A 20,095-nucleotide genomic window follows, 5' to 3' on the forward strand; every position below is an offset into this window, starting at 1 on the left:
TTTCCTCTGTGATGTTCCTGGGGGTGGTTTTGAGCTACCAGCTGGGGCTAGTAAAGATCGCCAGACGCAGGGCAGCGGGCACACTGGTGGACCGGAGGGAGGGAGCTTTGGAATCCATGGAATCTTTCTTCACGGCTCCCGGCACTGATAAGGATCGCGCATGAGCGATACCTCACAGGAGCCGCGGCAGCCAGATACAGAGAGACACGGGGCGGGCACCAAAGGCTCTGACGTTTCGTTTACAGAGTCGGAGCCCTACCTCAAGCAGGGAGAAGCCTGTAAACGAGACGTCACCGCCGGAGCCTGGAGAGTGACGTCAGGGGTCACGTGACCGGCATCGGGCGTGTGGAAACACAGCAGAATAAATAATGAATGTACATTAGAAATGTGTTTTTAATAATGTTTTAAGCCACCTTAACATATATTGATTTAACTCGGATAACCCCTTTAATTAAAAAACAGATTGAGGAAGATCCAGACCGATACGAGAGTAGATATATAACTAAATAATACAAATTTAAAAGAGTAATAAATACAGATGCAGCCGAGCTAAACTTGATGGTTAACGCATTAAGTAAATAATATGAAGAAAAAGGTAACTAACATTTAAATGGATTTCAATGGCTTTTGTCACGAGAAAACCAAGATAAGACTGTGCCATGTGTTATCAGAGTCAAGTTTAGCTCGGCTACAACTGTACATTGAAACACAAATCAAAATTCTCCTGTATAATGTCTTCTTATGACCCTTATTTTGGACTTTGTGTTGAGTTCTGGTCTCAGTAGGATAATGTAACATTTGGGAATTAAGATACAGCCCAGAAGTCCAGCACTGGAACATGAAATGGCAAAAACTTCCACAGCCACCATGTATTTCCCCTTGGTGCTGAGGTAGGGTGGGATGAAGGAGATCCACACACTGCAGAACACCAGCATGCTGAAGGTGATGTACTGAGCCTCATTGAAGGTGTCTGGAAGTCTTCTGGCCAAGAAAGCTACAATAAAGCTCATCATTGCCAGAAATCCAATGTAGCCGATGGACAAGTAGAAAGCAATGGCAGATCCCTCAATACATTGTAAGATTATCTTTCCAACCTCTAGTCCAGTGTTATAATCTGCGAATGGTGGAGAATAAAACAACCAGAAGACACAGATCAAAACTTCTCCAGATGAACATATAACAAGTAAGGATGTGGAGAGGTGTCTCTTCATCCACTGCCTCAGTGTCCTGCCTGGTTTAATGGCTTGAAAAGCTAAGACTACAGTCACTGTTTTAGCTAAGACTGAAGAAATTGCAAGGCTAAAAATGATTCCAAAAGCCACTTGTCTGAGGAGACATGATATATCTGAGGGACGTCCAATGAATAAGAGAGGACATAAAAATGAGAAGATGAGTGAGAGGAGAAGTATGAAACTGAGATTCTGGTTATTGGCTTTCACAATCGGAGAATCTTTATTTTTTATAAATATCCCCAGCACAACTATAGTCACAAGGCAAAATGTAAGATTTATAATAATTAGAGATGACCCCAGTGTGTCTCCATAAGACAGGAATTCAATCGGTCTTGGGACGCAGGAATCTCTTCTTCCATTTGACCAGTGATCGTTAGGACACACTAAGCATGTTTCCATATCTGCAATCAAGAAATGATTATATTTTACCATTGTAAATTTGGCGGAAATGTCAATTTATAGTAGTAGTCATGACATCACTGGCCTGCGGGAAACAGCAAGAAGGCCGCGGTGCTACATCCAGCGCCACTGCCTTCTCAAACAGCTGATCGGCAATATTCCCGGGTGTCGGACCCCCACCGATCAGATGCTGATGATCTCTGCAAAGGATACATGACCAGTAATAAAAAGCTACAGAACCCCTTTAATGACCCACATTTTGTGTCCTTTGAGGATGTAGCCAGGTTTTCTCATTTTGCCTCTTTGCATTGGGGCTCCCAGATTCTTTGAACCTTTACCCTTATAAAGCTTCATGAGGTTTTGTTTTTTAATAGGATTAGATGAACTTTCCCATGGTGCTGAGCTGGATTAAATATCCTTTCATTACCTGTATTTTTATTTATCTCAAAAGGAGATTTTTATTGTGATACTTATTTTATGACTATAATGAAATATACAAGTGTTCTGATAGTATGTAATTGGTTGTTGGGATATTTGGAGAGGACATCTGGACACTGCACTGCGGACCTTCAATAGCTATACATAATTTTTACTAAACCTAATTATATGATAATTCCCCTATTACACGGGCGGCTCAAGCTCACTGCTGCTGCTTTACATCCTAATCTTCACCAACCAATGACTAGCAACCAGTAGATATTTAAGGCATCTTCCCTGGTAGTGGTGCCTACCTCTGACTGTTTCTTGATTGTTTCTCTGTTGCCTAACCTGACCTGTGCAGGATTTTTCATATTGATCCAGAGCCGCTTGCCGTGACCTTGGTTATGGTTCTCAGATTTGCATGTATTCTGACTGTCCTGACCTTGGCCTGTCACTGACTATGAGTTTGATTGATCTCTCGGTGCCCTGCACCAGTGTCTCTGACTCCCAAAAGTCAGCTACCCAACCACATTGGGATTATTCCAGAAGGTAGCGGCCTCGTGGTTCCCTGCAGTGAAGTCTAAATCCCTGTTTGGGGATAAGTGTAAATACCTGCAGACTGGCTGGATAACACCCTTAGATCTAGCCCAAAGTCAAACCGGTTGGTTGGTACAGTGTTTCCACACCAACTGCCATAACATTCCCTTGATTACAATTTCTTTGTATTTCATGGGCAGTTTTTATACTGACATGTTATGGTGTTAGAACAACTGGCCCATTTACTCACATTTATCTTAGGATACATATACATTTATCAGCAGTTGCTTCATTAGGTTGGTGATAAACATCTACTGTCAACAATAGCAGATCTATTCATTGTCATCATGGTAAAATGTGTGCAAATCCTCATGCACTTATGTGTTTCATTTTGATAAAGGTAATGTTTTCGACAATGGTGCAGGACAATGTTGCCTATTTGGGTGTAATAACGGCACCTGCTGAGCTGAAACCTCTCTCTGAAATCACAGTGAAGTATTGACAAGACAATTCAGCAATAGCAAAGTGGGCAACTTCTAGTCACTGTTTCAATTTTTCTCCCCAGAAGTCCATGTGGTCAGAAAATAGTGTTGTACTGATATCCTTCACCCACCGCTGCCTCACTCCTTCCTGTAGGCCCAGACACTGCACTACTCGCAGTGGCCCCACTCCTCTTCCTTCCACAGCTCTGGTTCCACCCACCCTGGTCTTCTGTGAGCCAATCCCATTTTAAAGGCTTCCAGGCCTGCTCTGTAGTGCACATGCATGCTTACTCTCAGCCCCTTGAAAGGTCAGCATGCGCACGTCCAAATCCTTTCCCACCCTCTCCCTAGGTATTTAAGTTGCCCTCCCCTCTGAAAGGGAGCTTGAGTTTTAGGTTTTCTAGTCTCTAGTAAAACGCAAAAGTGTATTTTATGTCTGACTACCCATTTACCTTACTCCAGCCTGACTACCGACTCTGACTTCTAGTTGCCTTCCCTGACCTAAACCTGTTTCTTGGATTACCCTACTGCCACCTGTCCTGATCTCAGCCTTGTCTCACGGATATCCTTGTATGCTGCCTGCTCTAACCTCGGCCCATGTCCTCAGTACACATATTACCTGATCCTTCAGTGCTTTTCACTGGTGTGTCCGACCCTGTTGGTCAGCCATCAAATGCACTAGAACTATCTCAATTGGTAGTAGTTTGGTGACTCCTCCTTAGTCCTTAGCAAAGTCCGGATCCAGAGGTTAAAGAGTGAATACCACAGGACTAACAGGATCATGCCCTTAGGCCTCTTTCACGCGGGTGAGATTTCCGCGTGGGTGCAATGCCTGAGGTGAACGCATTGCACCCACACTGAATCCGGACCCATTCATTTCTATGGGGCCGTAATTTTCACGCATCACTTTTGCGTTACGTGAAAATCGTAGGATGTTCTATATTGTGCATTTTTCACGCAACGCAGGCCCCGTAGAAGTGAATAGGGCTGTGTGAAAATCGCAAGCATCCGCAAGCAAGAGCGGATGCTGTGCGATTTTCATCACGGTTGCTAGGTGACGATCGGAATGGGGACCCAATCTTTATTATTTTCCCTTATAACATGGTTATAAGGGAAAATAATAGCATTCTGAATACAGAATGCATAGTACAATAGGGCTGGAGGGGTTAAAGAAATAATAATAATTTACCCAACCTTAATCCACTTGTTCGCGCAGCCGACATCTCTTCTGTCTTCTTCTTTGAGCAATAGGACCTTTGATGACGTCACTACACTCATCACATGGTCCATCACATGATCCACCACCATGGTAAAAGATCATGTGATGGACCATGTGATGAGCACAGTGACGTCATCTAAGGTCCTATTCCTTTAAAGAAGAAGACAGAAGAGATGCCGGCTGCGCGAACAAGTGGATTAAGGTGAGGTAAGTTATTATTTATTTATTTTTTAACCCCTCCAGCCCTATTGTACTATGCATTCTGTATTCAGAATGCTATTATTTTCCCTTATAACCATGTTATAAGGGGAAATAATACAATCTACACAACCTTGAACCCAAACCTGAACTTCTGTGAAGAAGTTCGGGTGGGGGTACCACATTCAGTTTTTTATCACGTGCGTGCAAAACGCATTGCACTCACGTGATAAAAACTGAACAACGGAACGCAATCGCAGTCAAAACTGACTGCAATTGGGTACCCACTTACGTGGGTTTGCCGCAACGCATCCGGGCCTTATCCGGACACGCTCGTGTGAAAGAGGCCTTAGTGTTACTCCTAACCAAACCGGTTCATTGGTAAAATGGATTTACACCCACTGTATGTTACCAGGAAGAAGGGCACACACAGTCATGTAGACAATGAGACAATTTTAAACAATTTTAATGTACATAAAAATGTACAGATGGCTAGAAGTTACATAGTTACATAGTTAAGGCTACTTTCACACTAGCGTTCAGGTGTCCGCTTGTGAGCTCCGTTTGAAGGGGCTCACAAGCGGCCCCGAACGCATCCGTACTGCCCTAATGCATTCTGAGTGGACGCGGATCCGCTCAGAATGCATCAGTCTGGCAGCGTTCAGCCTCCGCTCCGCTCAGCAAGCGGACACCTGAACGCTGCTTACAGCGTTCGGGTGTCCACCTGGCCGTGCGGAGGCAAGCGGATCCGTCCAGACTTACAATGTAAGTCAATGGGGACGGATCCGTTTGAAGATGACACAATATGGCTCAATCTTCAAACGGATCCGTCCCCCATTGACTTTCAATGTAAAGTCTGGACGGATCCGTCTGAAGCTACTTTTACACTTAGAAATTTTTCTACAATATAATGCAGATGGATCTGTTCTGAATGGATCCCAAGTCTGCATTATATGAGCGGATCCGTCTGAGCAGACATCAGACGGACCCGCTCTGAACGGTAGTGTGAAAGTAGCTTAATACAGTTGGAAAAAGACATAAGTCCATCAAGTTCAACCAAGTGTGAATGTCATCATTAAATATGAGTAAAGATGTGGAACTGTGCGACATTTTGAAAATGAAACTGTTTTTACAGACATATGGCCAAAAGTACCAATGCCATAGAGAAGAATTACATTTCTGTGAAGGTGCAGAACTGTGCAACATTTTCAAAACGACAAATTTTACAGAGAGCTGACAAGAAATACTGCTGCCTGTCACAGATGGTGTTGCAGAAAGCTGGAACTTATAAATAAACATCCGACTGGCTTGATCCCAAACTAAGAAGCATATGGGTGAGCCCTATAAAACCCCTAGAGCTCTCCCTGACTGCTATGCCCATGCAACGGTCTTAATGGTAGATAATTGCATGCCCTCGTACCTTTTACTATGTGACACCTGAAAACCCTATAATAGTGAGGGGACACGACCACCGGCTCCCTGCACTTAATACGGACGGAGTCAGGGTCACCTACAATCAAGCCAGGAAGGAAACACAAATAAAGGAAACAGACTTATCTGAGAAATCAGGCGAAGCAGCCTCCAGCAGTGAACACAATCCAGGAAGAAGTATAAACCGCAAAGTGAGGCAGTATGGGAGGGAATATAAAAGGGAGACAATCAGTGCAAATAGGTGACAGCTGGGAGAAGAGATTAGAAAGTGAAACCAAAACAAAGAACATCATACAACAGGTAGAAGAACGTCTGCCAGATCTTCTCACAGAGCTGTTGGTGGCAGTACCCCTCCCTCTACGGGTGGACTTCGGACACTCAGAGCCCACCTTCTCAGGATGAGACCTATGGAAAGCCCTGAGGAGACGAGTGGCCTTAATGTCCACCACTGGGACCCACATCCTCTCCTCAGGACCATAACCCTCCCAATGAACGAGGTACTGGAGAGAACCGCGGATGTGAGATGATGTGAGAATCCACAATCCTAGAGACCTGAAATTCAAGATTACCATCAACAATCGGAGGAGGAGGCAAAGAGGAGGGTACAGTGGGTTGGATATCGTAAGAGGTGTGAAGTTTGAGGAGAATGGTGTTGTGAGATGTCTCCCTGGTGCTACCGGTAGCAGGGATAGACGACGGATCCTTAATATTGTTAGGCAAGCAAAGCAGGAAAGGGAAGTGGATGTTATTGTCCATCTTGGGACAAACGATCTGGCTTGTAATGAGGTTTCAAAGGTGAAAGAAGCTTTTCACACACTTGGAAAGGATATACGGGAGGTTGCATCAACTGTTTCATTCTCTGCAGTTTTGCCTGTGCATAACCTTCAGCATGACAGGAAGATGCGCATTAAGGAATTCAATGTATGGCTTGGTGAATGGTGTCGGAACCAAGGGTTTGGCTTTGTGTCTCATGTTAGCTCTTGTTGGAATGGAAAAGAACTGTACAAGAAAGATGGTTTGCATCTTTCTCTCAAAGGAACGAATGTCCTCAGTGAACAGTTCCAAGTATTTGCTAAGGAGCATTTAAACTAGGAAAGGGGGGCAAAAGAGTGATAATCCAGCAGTCCGACTGCCCCCCGGAAAAATGCCAGAAGATACCAGTAGCACAAAGGTTAAGAAATGACAAGCTCAGATTCCTATCTACAAATGCTCGCAGTTTAGGGAATAAGATAAATGAACTTGAGGCTATAATGGCATCTGAGAATATAGATGTAGTGGCTGTTACTGAGATCTGGTTCAAGGGGAGTAATGACTGGGATATATCAATACCAGGGTTCTCTCTATACAGGAAAGACAGAGAAGGCAAGAAGGGGGAGGGGTGGCCCTGTATGTGAAAGACAGCATAAAATCGAATTTGATACAAGTTAGCGAGAACAATTTAGAGTCAGTTTGGGTTACCTTGCAGCTAGATAATCATAAGGTAACTCGTGTAGGTGTGATATATAGACCACCTAGCCAAGTCAAAGAATTAGATGATCTACTAGTTGAGGAAATAGCTAAAATGACATTGAAGGGGGAAGTTATCATTATGGGAGACTTCAATCTTCCAGATGTAAACTGGAAAACCAAAATAGCTAGTTCTGCCAGGAGTACAGATATTCTAAATTCCCTACTGGGATTATCTCTACAGCAAGTAGTTGAGAAGCCAACCCGGAAGGAGGCCATTTTAGATTTAGTATTCACAAATGGGAATTTGGTATATGATATTACTGTAAGGGAAAGCTTGGGATCTAGTGATCACCAGTCAGTGTGGTTTACTATAAGTACAGTGACTGAGTCACACCACACAAAAACAAATGTTTTAGATTTTAGAAAAACAGACTTTTCTAAAATTAGATTAGTGGTATACGAGTCCCTATCAGATTGGAACAGTTTCATTAAAGTCCAGGAGAAATGGGACTACTTAAAAGAGGCACTATTGAAGGCAACAGAAAATTGCATTAGGCTTGTCAGTAAAAGCAAAAAAAGGAAGAGACCACTGTGGTACTCAGCAGAAGTGGCCAAAATCATTAAAAACAAAAAGATAGCATTTAGGAATTATAAAAAAAAAATAAACGAGGATGACAGGCAAATTTATAAGATTAGGCAGAGAGAGGCCAAACAAGTTATAAGAGCTTCTAAAGCACAGGCAGAAGAGAAATTAGCTCAGTCAGGGAAAAAAGGCGATAATGCATTCTTCAGATACATAAATGAAAAAAGGAAACTAAAACAAGGAATTACAAAATTAAAAACAAAAGAAGGAAGGTATATGGAAGAAGATAAAGAACTAGCTGACTGCCTCAATTAATACTTCTGTTCAGTCTTTACAAAGGAAAATGAAGGAAAAGGACCTCAGTTAGGAAAGAAGACTAATGAATCTTTTGATGCATGTGTCTTTACAGAGGAAGAGGTTCTAAGTCAGCTGTCTAAAATCAATACAAATAAGTCACAGGGGCCTGATGGGATACACCCAAAGCTATTAAAAGAGCTCAGCGGTGAACTAGCAAAACCATTTACAGATTTATTTAACCAATCACTGGCAACAGGAGTCGTCCCAGAAGATTGGAAATTAGCAAATGTTGTGGCCATTCACAAGAAAGGTAGTAGGGAGGAATCGGGCAAATATAGGCCAGTAAGCCTGACATCAATAGTGGGGAAATTAATGGAAACCATACTTAAGGAGAGGATTGTGGAACATCTAAAATCCCATGGATTGAAAGATGAAAAACAGCATGGGTTTACTTCAGGGAGATCATGTCAAACTAATCTTATAGATTTTTTTGATGGGGTGACTAAAATAATAGATGGAGGAGGTGCAGTAGACATCACTTATCTAGACTTCAGTAAGGCTTTTGATACTGTCCCACACAGAAGGCTTATCAATAAATTGCAGTCTTTAGGCTTGGACTCCCATATTGTTGAATGGATTAGGCAGTGGCTGAGGGACAGGCAACAGAGGGTTGTAGTCAATGGAGTATATTCAGACAAAGGTCTTGTTACCAGTGGGGTACCTCAGGGATCTGTTCTGGGACCCATATTGTTTAATATCTTTATTAGCAAAATTGCAGAAGGCCTCGCTGGTAAGGTGTGTCTTTTTGCTGATGACACAAAGATTTGTAACAGGGTTGATGTTCCTGGAGGGATACACCAAATGGAAAAGGATTTAGGAAAACTAGAGGAATGGTCCAAAATCTGGCAACTAAAATTTAATGTTGATAAGTGCAAGATAATGCACCTGGGGCGTAAAAACCCAAGAGCAGAATATAAAATCAGTGGTACAGTCCTAACCTCAGTATCTGAGGAAAGGGATTTAGAGGTCATTATTTCAGAAGACTTAAAGGTAGGCAGACAATGTCATAGAGCAGCAGGAAATGCTAGCAGAATGCTTGGGTGCATAGGGAGAGGAATTACCAGTAGAAAGAGGGAGGTGCTCATGCCGCTCTACAGAGCACTAGCGAGACCTCATTTGGAGTATTGTGCGCAGTACTGGAGACCATATCTCCAGAAGGATATTGATACTTTGGAGAGAGTTCAGAGAAGAGCTACTAAACTGGTATATGGATTGCAGGATAAAACTTACCAGGCAAGATTAAAGGACCTTAACATGTATAGCTTGGAAGAAAGACGAGACAGAGGGGATATGATAGAAACTTTTAAATACATAAAGGGAATCAACAAGGTAAAAGAGGAGAGAATATTTAAAAGAAGAAAAACTGCTACAAGAGGACATAGTTTTAAATTAGAGGGGCAAAGGTTTAAAAAGTAATATCAGGAAGTATTACTTTACTTAGAGAGTAGTGGATGTATGGAATAGCCTTCCTGCAGAAGTGGTAGCTGCAAATACAGTGAAGGAGTTTAAGCATGCATGGGATAGGCATAAGGCCATCCTTCATATAAGATAGGGCAGGGGCTATCCATAGTACTCAGTATATTGGGCAGACTAGATGGGCCAAATGGTTCTTATCTGCCGACACATTCTATGTTTCTATGGACATAAGGTTTTAATAGGGACCTGTGAAAAACATTATGGATCTTCCAAGTCTGAGGAAGATCAAGACGGAAGGCAACGGGATTGATGACGGACAAGATCTTGTAAGGCCCAATAAACTTAGGACTCAACTTCCAGGAGGGAACCTTCAGTTTGATATTCTTTGTAGACAACCAAACCAGATCACCCACATTCAGGTCCGGACCAGGCACACGTCTCTTATCCGCCACACGCTTATATCTCTCACTCATCCTCTTCAGATTACCCTGAATCTTTTGCCAAATAAATGACAAAGACGAGTAAAATCTCTCCTCATCAGGTAAACCAGAAGACCCCTATCCAGAGAATGTCCCAAACTGCGGATGAAACCCATATGCACCAAAAAATGGTGACTTATCAGAGGACTCCTGGTGACGGTTATTTAAAGCAAACTCAGCAAGGGACAAAAAAGAAACACCAATCCTCCTGATTCTCCGCCACAAAACAGCGCAGATATGTCTCCAGATTCTGATTGACGCGTTCGGTCTGACCATTTGACTGCGGGTGAAAAGCAGAAGAGAACGACAACCGAACCACCAAGCGAGAACAGAAGGCCTTCCAGAATCTGGAAACAAATTGCGTGCCCCTATCAGAAACGATGTCTGAAGGAATGCCATGCAATTTAACAATGTGATCAACAAACACTTGCGCCAGCGTCTTAGCATTAGGTAACCCAGGAAGAGGAAAGAAATGTGCCATTTTGCTAAAACGGTCCACTACTATCAGAATCACAGTCTTCCCCGAGGAACGAGGCAGGTCAGTAATGAAGTCCATGGACAGATGAGTCCAAGGACGGGAAGGAATGGGTAACGGGAGGAGAGAACCCGATGGCCGTGAATGAGGGACCTTGGCACGAGCGCAGGTCTCGCAGGCTGCTACAAAACCCTCAACCGTCTTACGAAGAGCCGGCCACCAGAATCTCCGAGCAATGAGATCCACTGTGGCTCTGCTCCCCGGGTGCCCAGCAAGGACAGTATCGTGGTGCTCCTTAAAAACCTTGTGTCGTAAAGCGAGAGGCACAAACAACCTCCCAGGGGGACAAAGATCAGGAGCCTCTGCCTGGGCTGTCTGAACTTCTGTCTCCAAATTAGGATAATTAGCATAGACAACCACCCCTTCAGTCAAAATGGGACCTGGGTCGGTCTTCAAAGTATCCCCCTCCCGGAAAACAACGTGACAGGGCATCTGCCTTCACATTTTTAACCCAAGGGTGGAACGTAACAACAAAATTAAAAATAGAAAAGAACAAAGACCATCTGGCCTGTCTCGGGTTCAGAAGCTTGGCCGATTCCAAGTAGACCAGATTCTTATGGTGTGTAAACACGGTAATAGGGTGTCTTGCTCCCTCTAACCAATGGCGCCATTCCTCAAAAGCTAATTTGATGGCCAACAACTCCCTATCTCCCACATCGTAATTTCTCTTTGCAGAGGAGAGTTTTCTTGAGAAAAAGGCACACGGTCGCCATTTGGCAGGAGAGGGACCCTGAGATAAGATCGCACCCACACCCACCTCAGAAGCGTCCACCTCAACAATAAAAGGTAGAGAGACATCAGGTTGCACCAAAATGGGAGCGGAAGCAAAACTCTCTTTGATACTAGAAAAGGCTTTAAGCGCATCTACCGACCACAAAGAAAAATCTACCCCTTTTTTAGTCATATCAGTGAGTGGCTTAACAACAGAGGACTAATTCAAAATGAACTTTCTGTAATAATTGGCAAAACCCAAAAACCGCATCAGCACCTTCTGATTCTCAGGAAGCTCCCAATCAAGCACAGCGCGGACCTTCTCAGGGTCCATGCGAAAACCAGAAGCGGAGAGAAGAAATCCAAGAAATGGAATCTCCGGAGCCGCAAACACACATTTTTCCAGTTTAACGTACAATTTATTATCCCGCAGAATCAGCAAGACCTGACGTAGGTGGTCCGGATGAGTCTTGAAATCAGGAGAAACAAATCAAAATGTCATCCAGATTAGTGATGATCACGAATATTTGAATTTAAAATTTTTATCGCGAATATAGGTACTTCGAAAATTCGCAAATATTTCGAATATAGTGATATATATTCGTAATTTCGAACATAATTTTTTTTTATTTTTTATATTCGATTTTTTTTTTTGATATTCGATTGCTTCTAGCTTGTGGGCCAATAAGAAGGCTGCAATATACTTGACTTTAGGAGTAGTGTTTGCGAATTTTGCTCTATATTCTTTTTTTTTCAAATATTCGCTATATATTCTTGTTTTAGCAATATAGTGAATATTCGGAAAAAAAACGAATATAGAGCAATTTAGATAATATAGTGCTATAATATTCTGTCTAAAAGTTGAAAAATTCACAATAAAAATTTGAAAAATTCGAAAATTCGAATACGAAAATTCGCATATTACACGATCATTACCTTACCGATTTTTTGAGTAAAAAAATCGTAGAATATAACGAATATTCGAATTTGCGAATATTCAACGAATATTCTACGAAATATTCGCGAAATATTGCGAATTTGAATATGACCCCTGCCGCTCATAACTAATCCAGATACACCAGTACAAATTTCCCCATTAAATGATGAAAAATGCTGTTCATAAAATGTTGGAAGACGGCCGGAGCATTCATCAAACCAAAGGGCATAACTAAATTCTCGAAATGACCCTCAGGGGTATTGAAGGCCGTCTTCCATTCGTCCCCTTCTCTGACCCTGACTAGGTTGTATGCCCCTCTTAAATCCAACTTAGAAAAAACTTTAACTCCAACAATCTGGTTAAACAGGTCCGGGATCAGAGGAAGCGGATATGGGTCACGAACCGTGATACGGTTCAGCTCCCTAAAATCCAGACATGGTCTTAAAGAACCATCTTTTTTCTTAAAAAAAAAACAGCGGCAACAGGCGATTTCGAGGGTCAGATGAGTCCCTTTTTCAGGCTCTCAGAGATATATGTACGCATAGCGACTCTTTCAGGTTGGGAGACATTGTATAAATGTGATTTTGCCAGTTTGGCGCCTGGGATGAGATTAATAGGCCAGTCGTACTCCCGGTGCGGAGAAAAGAGAGAAAAGATGGCACAGTCTTGGTAGAAATCTCAGAAAGAGACACCGTGAGGCAATTCTCTCTGCAAAACTCACTCCAACCATTTATTTGCCTTGCTTGCCAATCAAAACTGGGGTTATGTTTAGTGAGCCAGGGAAGCCCCAACACTAGAGGAGTAGGTAATCCGCTTAAGACGAAACATGACATATCCTCAACATGAGCGTCACCCACAGTCAAACGGATATTGTGAACTATGCCCTTTAACGATCTTTGAGAAAGTGGAGCGGAATCGATAGCAAAAACAGGTACTGTATATCCTTCTCTAAAGTGCATACCTGGAAACCATGCGTTATTGCAAATTGATTATCAATGAGATTGACAGATGCTCCACTATCTACAAAAATCTCACAAACAATGTTTTTGCTGTCTAGCGCCACCCTGGCAGGTAGGAGAAAACGGGAACTACAAGTAAATGGCAAACCTTCAATTTCCACATCAACCTTGCCAATAGTAGCAAATGGAAAGTTTTTAGAGTTTTTTTTTTCTTTTATTACCCTCAGAAAACACCATAAATCTCCTAGAGGGGTAAACATTAGCCAAATGATTTATACCCCCACAACAGAAACAAATCCTCTACTATCAGAGGCAAGCAAACCCAGCTGCATGGCCTCCTCCTCAGAGGGGATTGAGAGAGACTGAGACCCCTGTGCACTGAATGAGACAGCCCCACTGTCCTTGGACTGAATATGACAGGAAGCAGTAGTCTCCTCTCTCTCTCTCTAAGACGCCTGTCAATACGAACAGCTAGAGACATGGCAGATTCTAACGAGGCTGGTCTCTCATGAAAAGCAAATACATCTTTCAATCTTTCCGAAAGACCATGGCAAAATTGACTTCGGAGTGCAGCATCATTCCAACCATTATCAGCTGCCCATCTCCGAAATTCTGAACAATATATTTCTGCGGACTGTTTACCCTGGCATAAAAGACGCAGTTTAGATTCAGCCAGAGCAATACGATCCGGGTCATCATATATCTGTCCCAGGGCTACAAAAAATTCATCCATCGATCGGAGGGGCCGTGCCCCGACCGGCAGCGAAAAGGCCCAAGACTGAGCGTTATCCCTGAGCAGCGAGATGATGATCCCCACACTCTGCTCCTCATCACCAGAGGAATTGAGAAGTAGGCGAAAATGGAGTTTGCAAGCCTCTCTAAAGCGAACAAAATTCTCACTACCATCGGAGAACGTATCCGGAAGCGAGATTTTAGGCTCGGAACAAACTCCATGAACGCAAGCAGAACCGGTCACCTGAAACTGAGACACACTTTTACGGAGATCTGCTACCTCCAGTGAAAGACCTTGCATGCGGTCAATCAAGGCTGAAACCGGATCCATGCTTAAGACGGTTATGGTGGTTTATAATGTCACGGAACTTATAAATAAACATCCGACTGGCTTGATCCTAAACTAAAGAGCATATGGGTGAGCCCTATAAAACCCCTAGAGCTCTCCCTGACTGCTATGCCCATGCAAAGGTCTTAATGGTAGACGATTGCATGCCCTCGTACCTTTTACTATGTGACACCTGAAAACCCTATAATAGTGAGGGGACACGACCACCGGCTCCCTGCACTTAATACGGACGGAGTCAGGGTCTCCTACAATCAAGCCAGGAAGGAAACACAAATAAAGAATACAGACTTATCTGAGGAATCAGGAGAAGCAGCCTCCAGCAGTGAACACAATCCAGGAAGAAGTATAAACCGCAAAGTGAGGCAGTATGAGGTGGAATATAAAGGGAGACAATCAGTGCAAATAGGTGACAGCTGGGAGAAGGAAAAGAGATGAGAAAGTGAAACCAAAACAAAGAACACCATACAACAGGTAGAGAAGAACGTCTGCCAGAGCTTCTCACAGAGTTGGCGGTGACACTGCCATAAAGGACAATAACATTTTAGACAAATCACACAACTGTGCAACCTGTTTGAGAAGAGGACAGAAAGCAGACCATAAGTATTATTGTCATATAGCAGAATTACATTTGAGTGAAGGCATGGAACTGCGTGAAATTTTAAAAACTAGACAATTTTTATATACAGCTATTAATTCCACATTTATAGCAGAATTACATTTGGGTGGTGGCGCCACTTGCCTCACTGAATACCCGTTATAACAGTATACTGGAGGCTGGACAAGATATGGTACAATGATAGCACACCGGGCCATTTCCAGCCACTGTCCCAATCTGCCTCCCAGAAGTCCACAGGAAGGGCTCAGTCATTTTGAAAAGGAGATAAATTTAAAGGGAGTCTATAAGAAACGTACCTGTCCGGGTTTCAGCGGTGCTGGAGCCACGCCCCCTGGTGACAGGACAGCATCCTTAGCAACAGGATGCAATACTCTGTTTCTTCTTGCAGCTGGCGTGTGCTGGGGGATATTAGCAATGGGCTGAATGCTCAGCTGCTCTATTACTGTGTGCTAGTGTTTCTGACTAATGGAGCTCCGAGTAATGGACCTATCAGGTTCTGATCCAGGGACTTGTGCTCTATTTAAACCTGTTCCTGGCCATACACCAGTGCAGTGATGGTCTCTGACTCACTAGCTGTGTTCCTGGTTCCTTGTTTCTGTGCTTATTGGATTGCTCGTTCCTCTGACTCTTCTGACCACTCTCTGTATCTGGTTTGGTACTCCATAGCTTGTCTGGTTCTGACCCATCTATGTACGACTCTGGTATTTTGTTTGTCTGTCTTGGTTGTTAGTGCATCTCTGCACTTAAATAGCGTAGGGACTGTCGACCCGTTGCGGTCTAGCTATATAGGGCTTCTACTGCACGTAGGTAGGGACAGCGGGCTGGGTTCTAGACTAAGGACTCACTGTCCATGTTTGTCCCCACCTACTAACTGAGTCTGTCATGTAAATGTCACTAATATAGCTACCAGCAATGGCCATCAGAACATTGCAAAAGCATTATAACCATACCTTTATGTCATCTGGATGTGTTTTCATGTCCAGGAAAAGCACTTTTATTCCTATGAAAAACAGCTTCCAAGTTCCCATTGGGCAGGCTTTCCTTTTGAAAGTGCCTAAGTCCGCCACATTTCCCCGCTGTCTGCTATTCCCCTAACTTCCCAAGGCTGCCTCCCCCGACATCACAGTGATGCAGGGAAGAAGCCTTGGATGGGTGGGGAGAAGGCCTTTCTATAAACACACTGATATTGATGCACTGAAATGTGCTGAACAGGAGCAAAGTTGCAACTAGTTTGTAAAAAATAAAAAAGTGCAACTGCACAGAATATCCAGCAAAATGTGTGCTGCTGGAGGTACTGTGCATATGCCTATAAAACACTAACTATTGATGGTGAGGTTTTATGAATAAAGATAAAAAGGCTAGCTACTCATGCACAGAATAAACATATCTTTTTGGAGACTCTGCAAGATTTTTGTGATTGCAGTGCATTACATGAACAGCTCTAGATGCCCTCACTGTAAGGTAATCACACAGAACAATGCCCCTATGTTCTCCTCCTCTACTGATAAAACCCTGACATTTCTACCTATTAGTTCAATCTACCAAACTAAGTATGTCCCTATACTATCCCTGCAATACCCTAAGATGGCTGGCTTGAGTTTGTAATTGGGGTCTGCCGAGTCAGACAGACTCATGTGACACAAGTTCACAATGGCATCTGTGCTTCAGACAGACCGCAGAGCCTGATGGGACAATATCTATCCAGCCACATGATAGGCTGTCTGCAAAGCCCGCCAGCCAGGGTTTCCCCCAGAGTCATGTGATCTGTCTTCCCCATCTTCCCCGCTCTATTTCTCTTGCATTTTAACAGTAAAATTTCAATCACTGTTTTGGCAATTCCTAAAAAGCAAATTGCCTGAACTACAGATTTGTTTGGCAGAAGAATTTTTGTGAAATTTATATAGAATATTTTACAATCAATTCCATCTTCACTTCTTTTATCCCTTTTACAAAAAACCTTCTATGGAGAATGATAAAAATATGGATTCCTCTATATGATATTCATATTAAACACCTGGAGGAATGGAAACTAGCAAAATGGCACCTTCCAAAATATGACTGATCTACCCGACATACAGATGTAGCCAATGTTATCTTGACTGGCTTAACGCGTAAATGCAACAAAATGATATTACAGTGATCATGTTACAGTGACCCTCCTGGCATGCCTGGAGCCAGGATAATGTTGGCTACATCTGAACACATCTTTTTTTGCAATAGAGCTCAAAATGAATGTTGTCTGATCGGTGCTAATGCCCATCTTGTAGATTTGTATTTTCATATGAAATTGTCCCTACTCACCAGTCTGGTTGGAGATTTCGCCTTCTGCACAGGGGGCACAGTAGTAGCAGCATTTCTGTTTTCCTTCCAGTAGGACTTTCCGGTATCCATGGAGGCAACTCTCACTACAGGTGGAGCGCGGTGTCTGGAAAAGTCATATACACATGTACATATACGTATTTAATGCTTGCCTTTTGAGACATAAAGGTGCTCTCCCTTTTATAATATATAAACTCCAGATATTGGGACCTGTAGAGGAATCCATACTCATCCAGTCCCTGCTACTCAATTATGGCCCTCTGACATCCAAGCTGTCTGCACTGCACTTCTGGTCCCAGCCAATGACTGGTCTCAACAGTGATATGTCCCAAAGTGGGACATCACTGCTGGGTGATGTACTGCTTGGAGATATGTCACCTTTGAGGCCACTCAGTGGAAGCAGAGGATAAAGTGACCCTGTCCATGCAGGAAGTTGACATATAGAGACCAGAAGTCCAATGAAGAGCCCTGGAGAGAGGGAGTCAGAACCGAGCAATGGGGACTAGATGAGTATAGATTTCTAAGCAGGTCCCAATTTCTGTGAGTTACATAAATACACAACTGACAATACTAGCTAATTCCTCAGGCCGATGTTAAAAGCTGAGAACTTTGCCAATATCTTCCAGTCAGGAACATATCGGAGCCCCTCATGTATCACATCACGGTGTCTCAGCAAGCATGGGGTCCTACCACTAAACTACCTGTGGTGTCTGAACAAGGTCTGTACAGTGCTAAAAACCAACTCACAGCACAGTGCATTGGTGATACCACCATGGAGGCATGTGAGAGTCTGGCTGTGAGTTGGTTTTTAGCATTGTTCAGACAAACACTGCATGTATATGTGCTGGGAAGCAGTCAGATCCCCATTGGATACCATTGTAGTTAATGGGACTGTCAATCTGTTTTCTGACGGATCAGCCTGCCGGACACTGGTAAAGGAGATGTGCAAGAGGCCTTAGACTACAAAATGTACAGTATGCAGCAGGTATTCAGTTTTCAAAGTTCTTGACTTAGTCCTCATGCACATGACCATGTGTTTTGTGGTCCACAAACTATGGATCCTCAAAACATGCATAACGGCAGTGTACTGTACATGTCATCATGTTCTTTCTCCCTTTTATAGGAGTGTCCTATCCTTTTCTACATGTAGTGTCCCACTAGGTAAAGGTGGGCACTACACAAGGGTCGATTGGTTCACGTGTTTACTTCTACTCACAAGGGACAGTAATATTATATTTAACTATGCATTTTATTAAAAGCAACGGAGCGGGGGCGCAGCCTTAGCGCAGGGCGAGCTGACTTAGGGGGAAGACCATAGGCTAGGAGAGGGTTAAAATGGCCGGGTGTATGTTTAGGGGCTGGGTTGAGTGAGGTGGGGTGGAGTTGGTTTTAAGGCGGGAAGATATAAGACTGGGAGGTGGAGCTTTGGGTCAGTTGCAGCCTTCCAGCGTGGAATTTAGTCGACATGGCCTCCCTGGACGAGTTGCTGGCGGCAGTGAGGGACGCGGTGCAGGTACATGGAGTGGATTTCATGCAGCAATCCATCCAGTCTGCCCTCCTCCCTCCCGCCCCTCCGGTTGCTGTAGCTCGCGCTGTCAGGGCCAGGAGATCTGTCCCCCCTGAGCGCTTGAGCCCAGAAGCTACCCCCCGGGTCCGCCAACGCATTAGAAGCCCCGCCAGGGACCCTCCGCTGAGGTCTGAGGTGTCTGTGGCCAACCGGACCCCCAGATGCAGCGGGAGGAATTCAGTATCGCGTGGCGGGCCGGCGGGAGAGGGTCAGGCTTCCCCTAGACCCGTCTCCCTTTCAGCACGGGGGAGGGATCGTTCGCAGGCGGCGACGTCCCCGCGAGATGCTCCACGTCGGGGTCGAGCCAGGAGGACATCACCTGTGGAGAGAAGAAGTGTCGCGGCTGGGCTGTCGGCTGGCTTGGGCCTACCTGTGAGTGAAGAGCTGGCGTCTCCGGCGCTGCGGCGGAGGGTTTATGGCCGGCAGCTTCAGTGTGAGGAGGATCGGTGCGCAGCGGCGGGATGTGATGCAGGTACGTCGCGACCCCGTGCGGTGGGTCGGCGGCATAGCAGCCAGATGAATGTCAGGGAGGAAGCTGGGGCCCTATACACGGAACGGCGGCTTGGTGTGGCGGCTGGCTGCAGGATCGCAGCTGAGTCGGTAACTAGTGGAGCAGGAGCGATTTTGGAACCGCGGCCAGAGGATGAGGCCTGCCCGGCTGGGGTGCGGACGGTTACCCTCCCCTCACGTCGGCGTCCTGAGGGGGAGGCTGCGCTTTTGGAGGAAGGAGATCTGGAGTTGGGAGAGGATGTCGCGGCAGGCGGAAGGGATGAAGCAACTCTGGAACTGGCCGTGCCATGTGGAGCGAGCTCGCCGGCGAGGACATCTACGAGGGAAGAGGCGGCTGCCGGAGGATCTGTCCGGGGACGGCCAGGTGAGATGATGACGGGGCAGATGTTAGCTGGGAGTGATGTTCAGTATAGTGGGGGGGGTTCAGATAATTTGGCGCGGGAGGTTCTGTCAGGGATGTTGTCTTTGTTGTCACGGTTGGGGTCAGGAGCGCCTTCATCTCCGGCGTCGGTCTGGGCGCCGGTGCAGGCGGGCGGGACCCTAGAGCAAGGTACGGCGGGTGTTGGGGATAGCGTGGGCACCGGTGGTGTGCAGGCCTCTGCGGCGGGGGGTAGAAGTGAAGTGGGGGATGGCGTTCGGTTGTCGGATGCAGCAAAAG

At 44.7% G+C, this 20,095-nt stretch overlaps 1 protein-coding gene across 1 annotated transcript; it reads right to left on the reverse strand.

Moving 5' to 3' along the window:
• Positions 1-713: 713 nt before the first annotated feature.
• Positions 714-18,134, reverse strand: LOC120998907 (vomeronasal type-2 receptor 26-like). Its single transcript, XM_040429786.1, has 3 exons — positions 18,108-18,134; positions 17,343-17,466; positions 714-1,633 (listed from the first exon to the last, which is right to left on the reverse strand). Exons 1-3 carry the CDS (start codon positions 18,132-18,134, stop codon positions 714-716), a joined length of 1,071 nt encoding a protein of 356 aa, XP_040285720.1.
• Between the last annotated feature and the right edge of the window lie 1,961 nt (positions 18,135-20,095).

Source organism: Bufo bufo, chromosome 4 (genome assembly GCF_905171765.1).
Source record: "Bufo bufo chromosome 4, aBufBuf1.1, whole genome shotgun sequence".
NCBI classification, from domain to species: Eukaryota; Metazoa; Chordata; class Amphibia; order Anura; family Bufonidae; genus Bufo; species Bufo bufo.

Coding starts and splice junctions, on each gene's coding strand:
- LOC120998907 (XM_040429786.1), bottom strand. CDS start 18,134: ATGGTGGTATCACCAATGCACTGTGCT. Junction 17,467..18,107: donor TATCACCAATGCACTGTGCT/GTGAGTTGGTTT, acceptor TGACTTTTCCAG/ACACCGCGCTCCACCTGTAG. Junction 1,634..17,342: donor CGAAATCTCCAACCAGACTG/GTGAGTAGGGAC, acceptor TCTTGATTGCAG/ATATGGAAACATGCTTAGTG.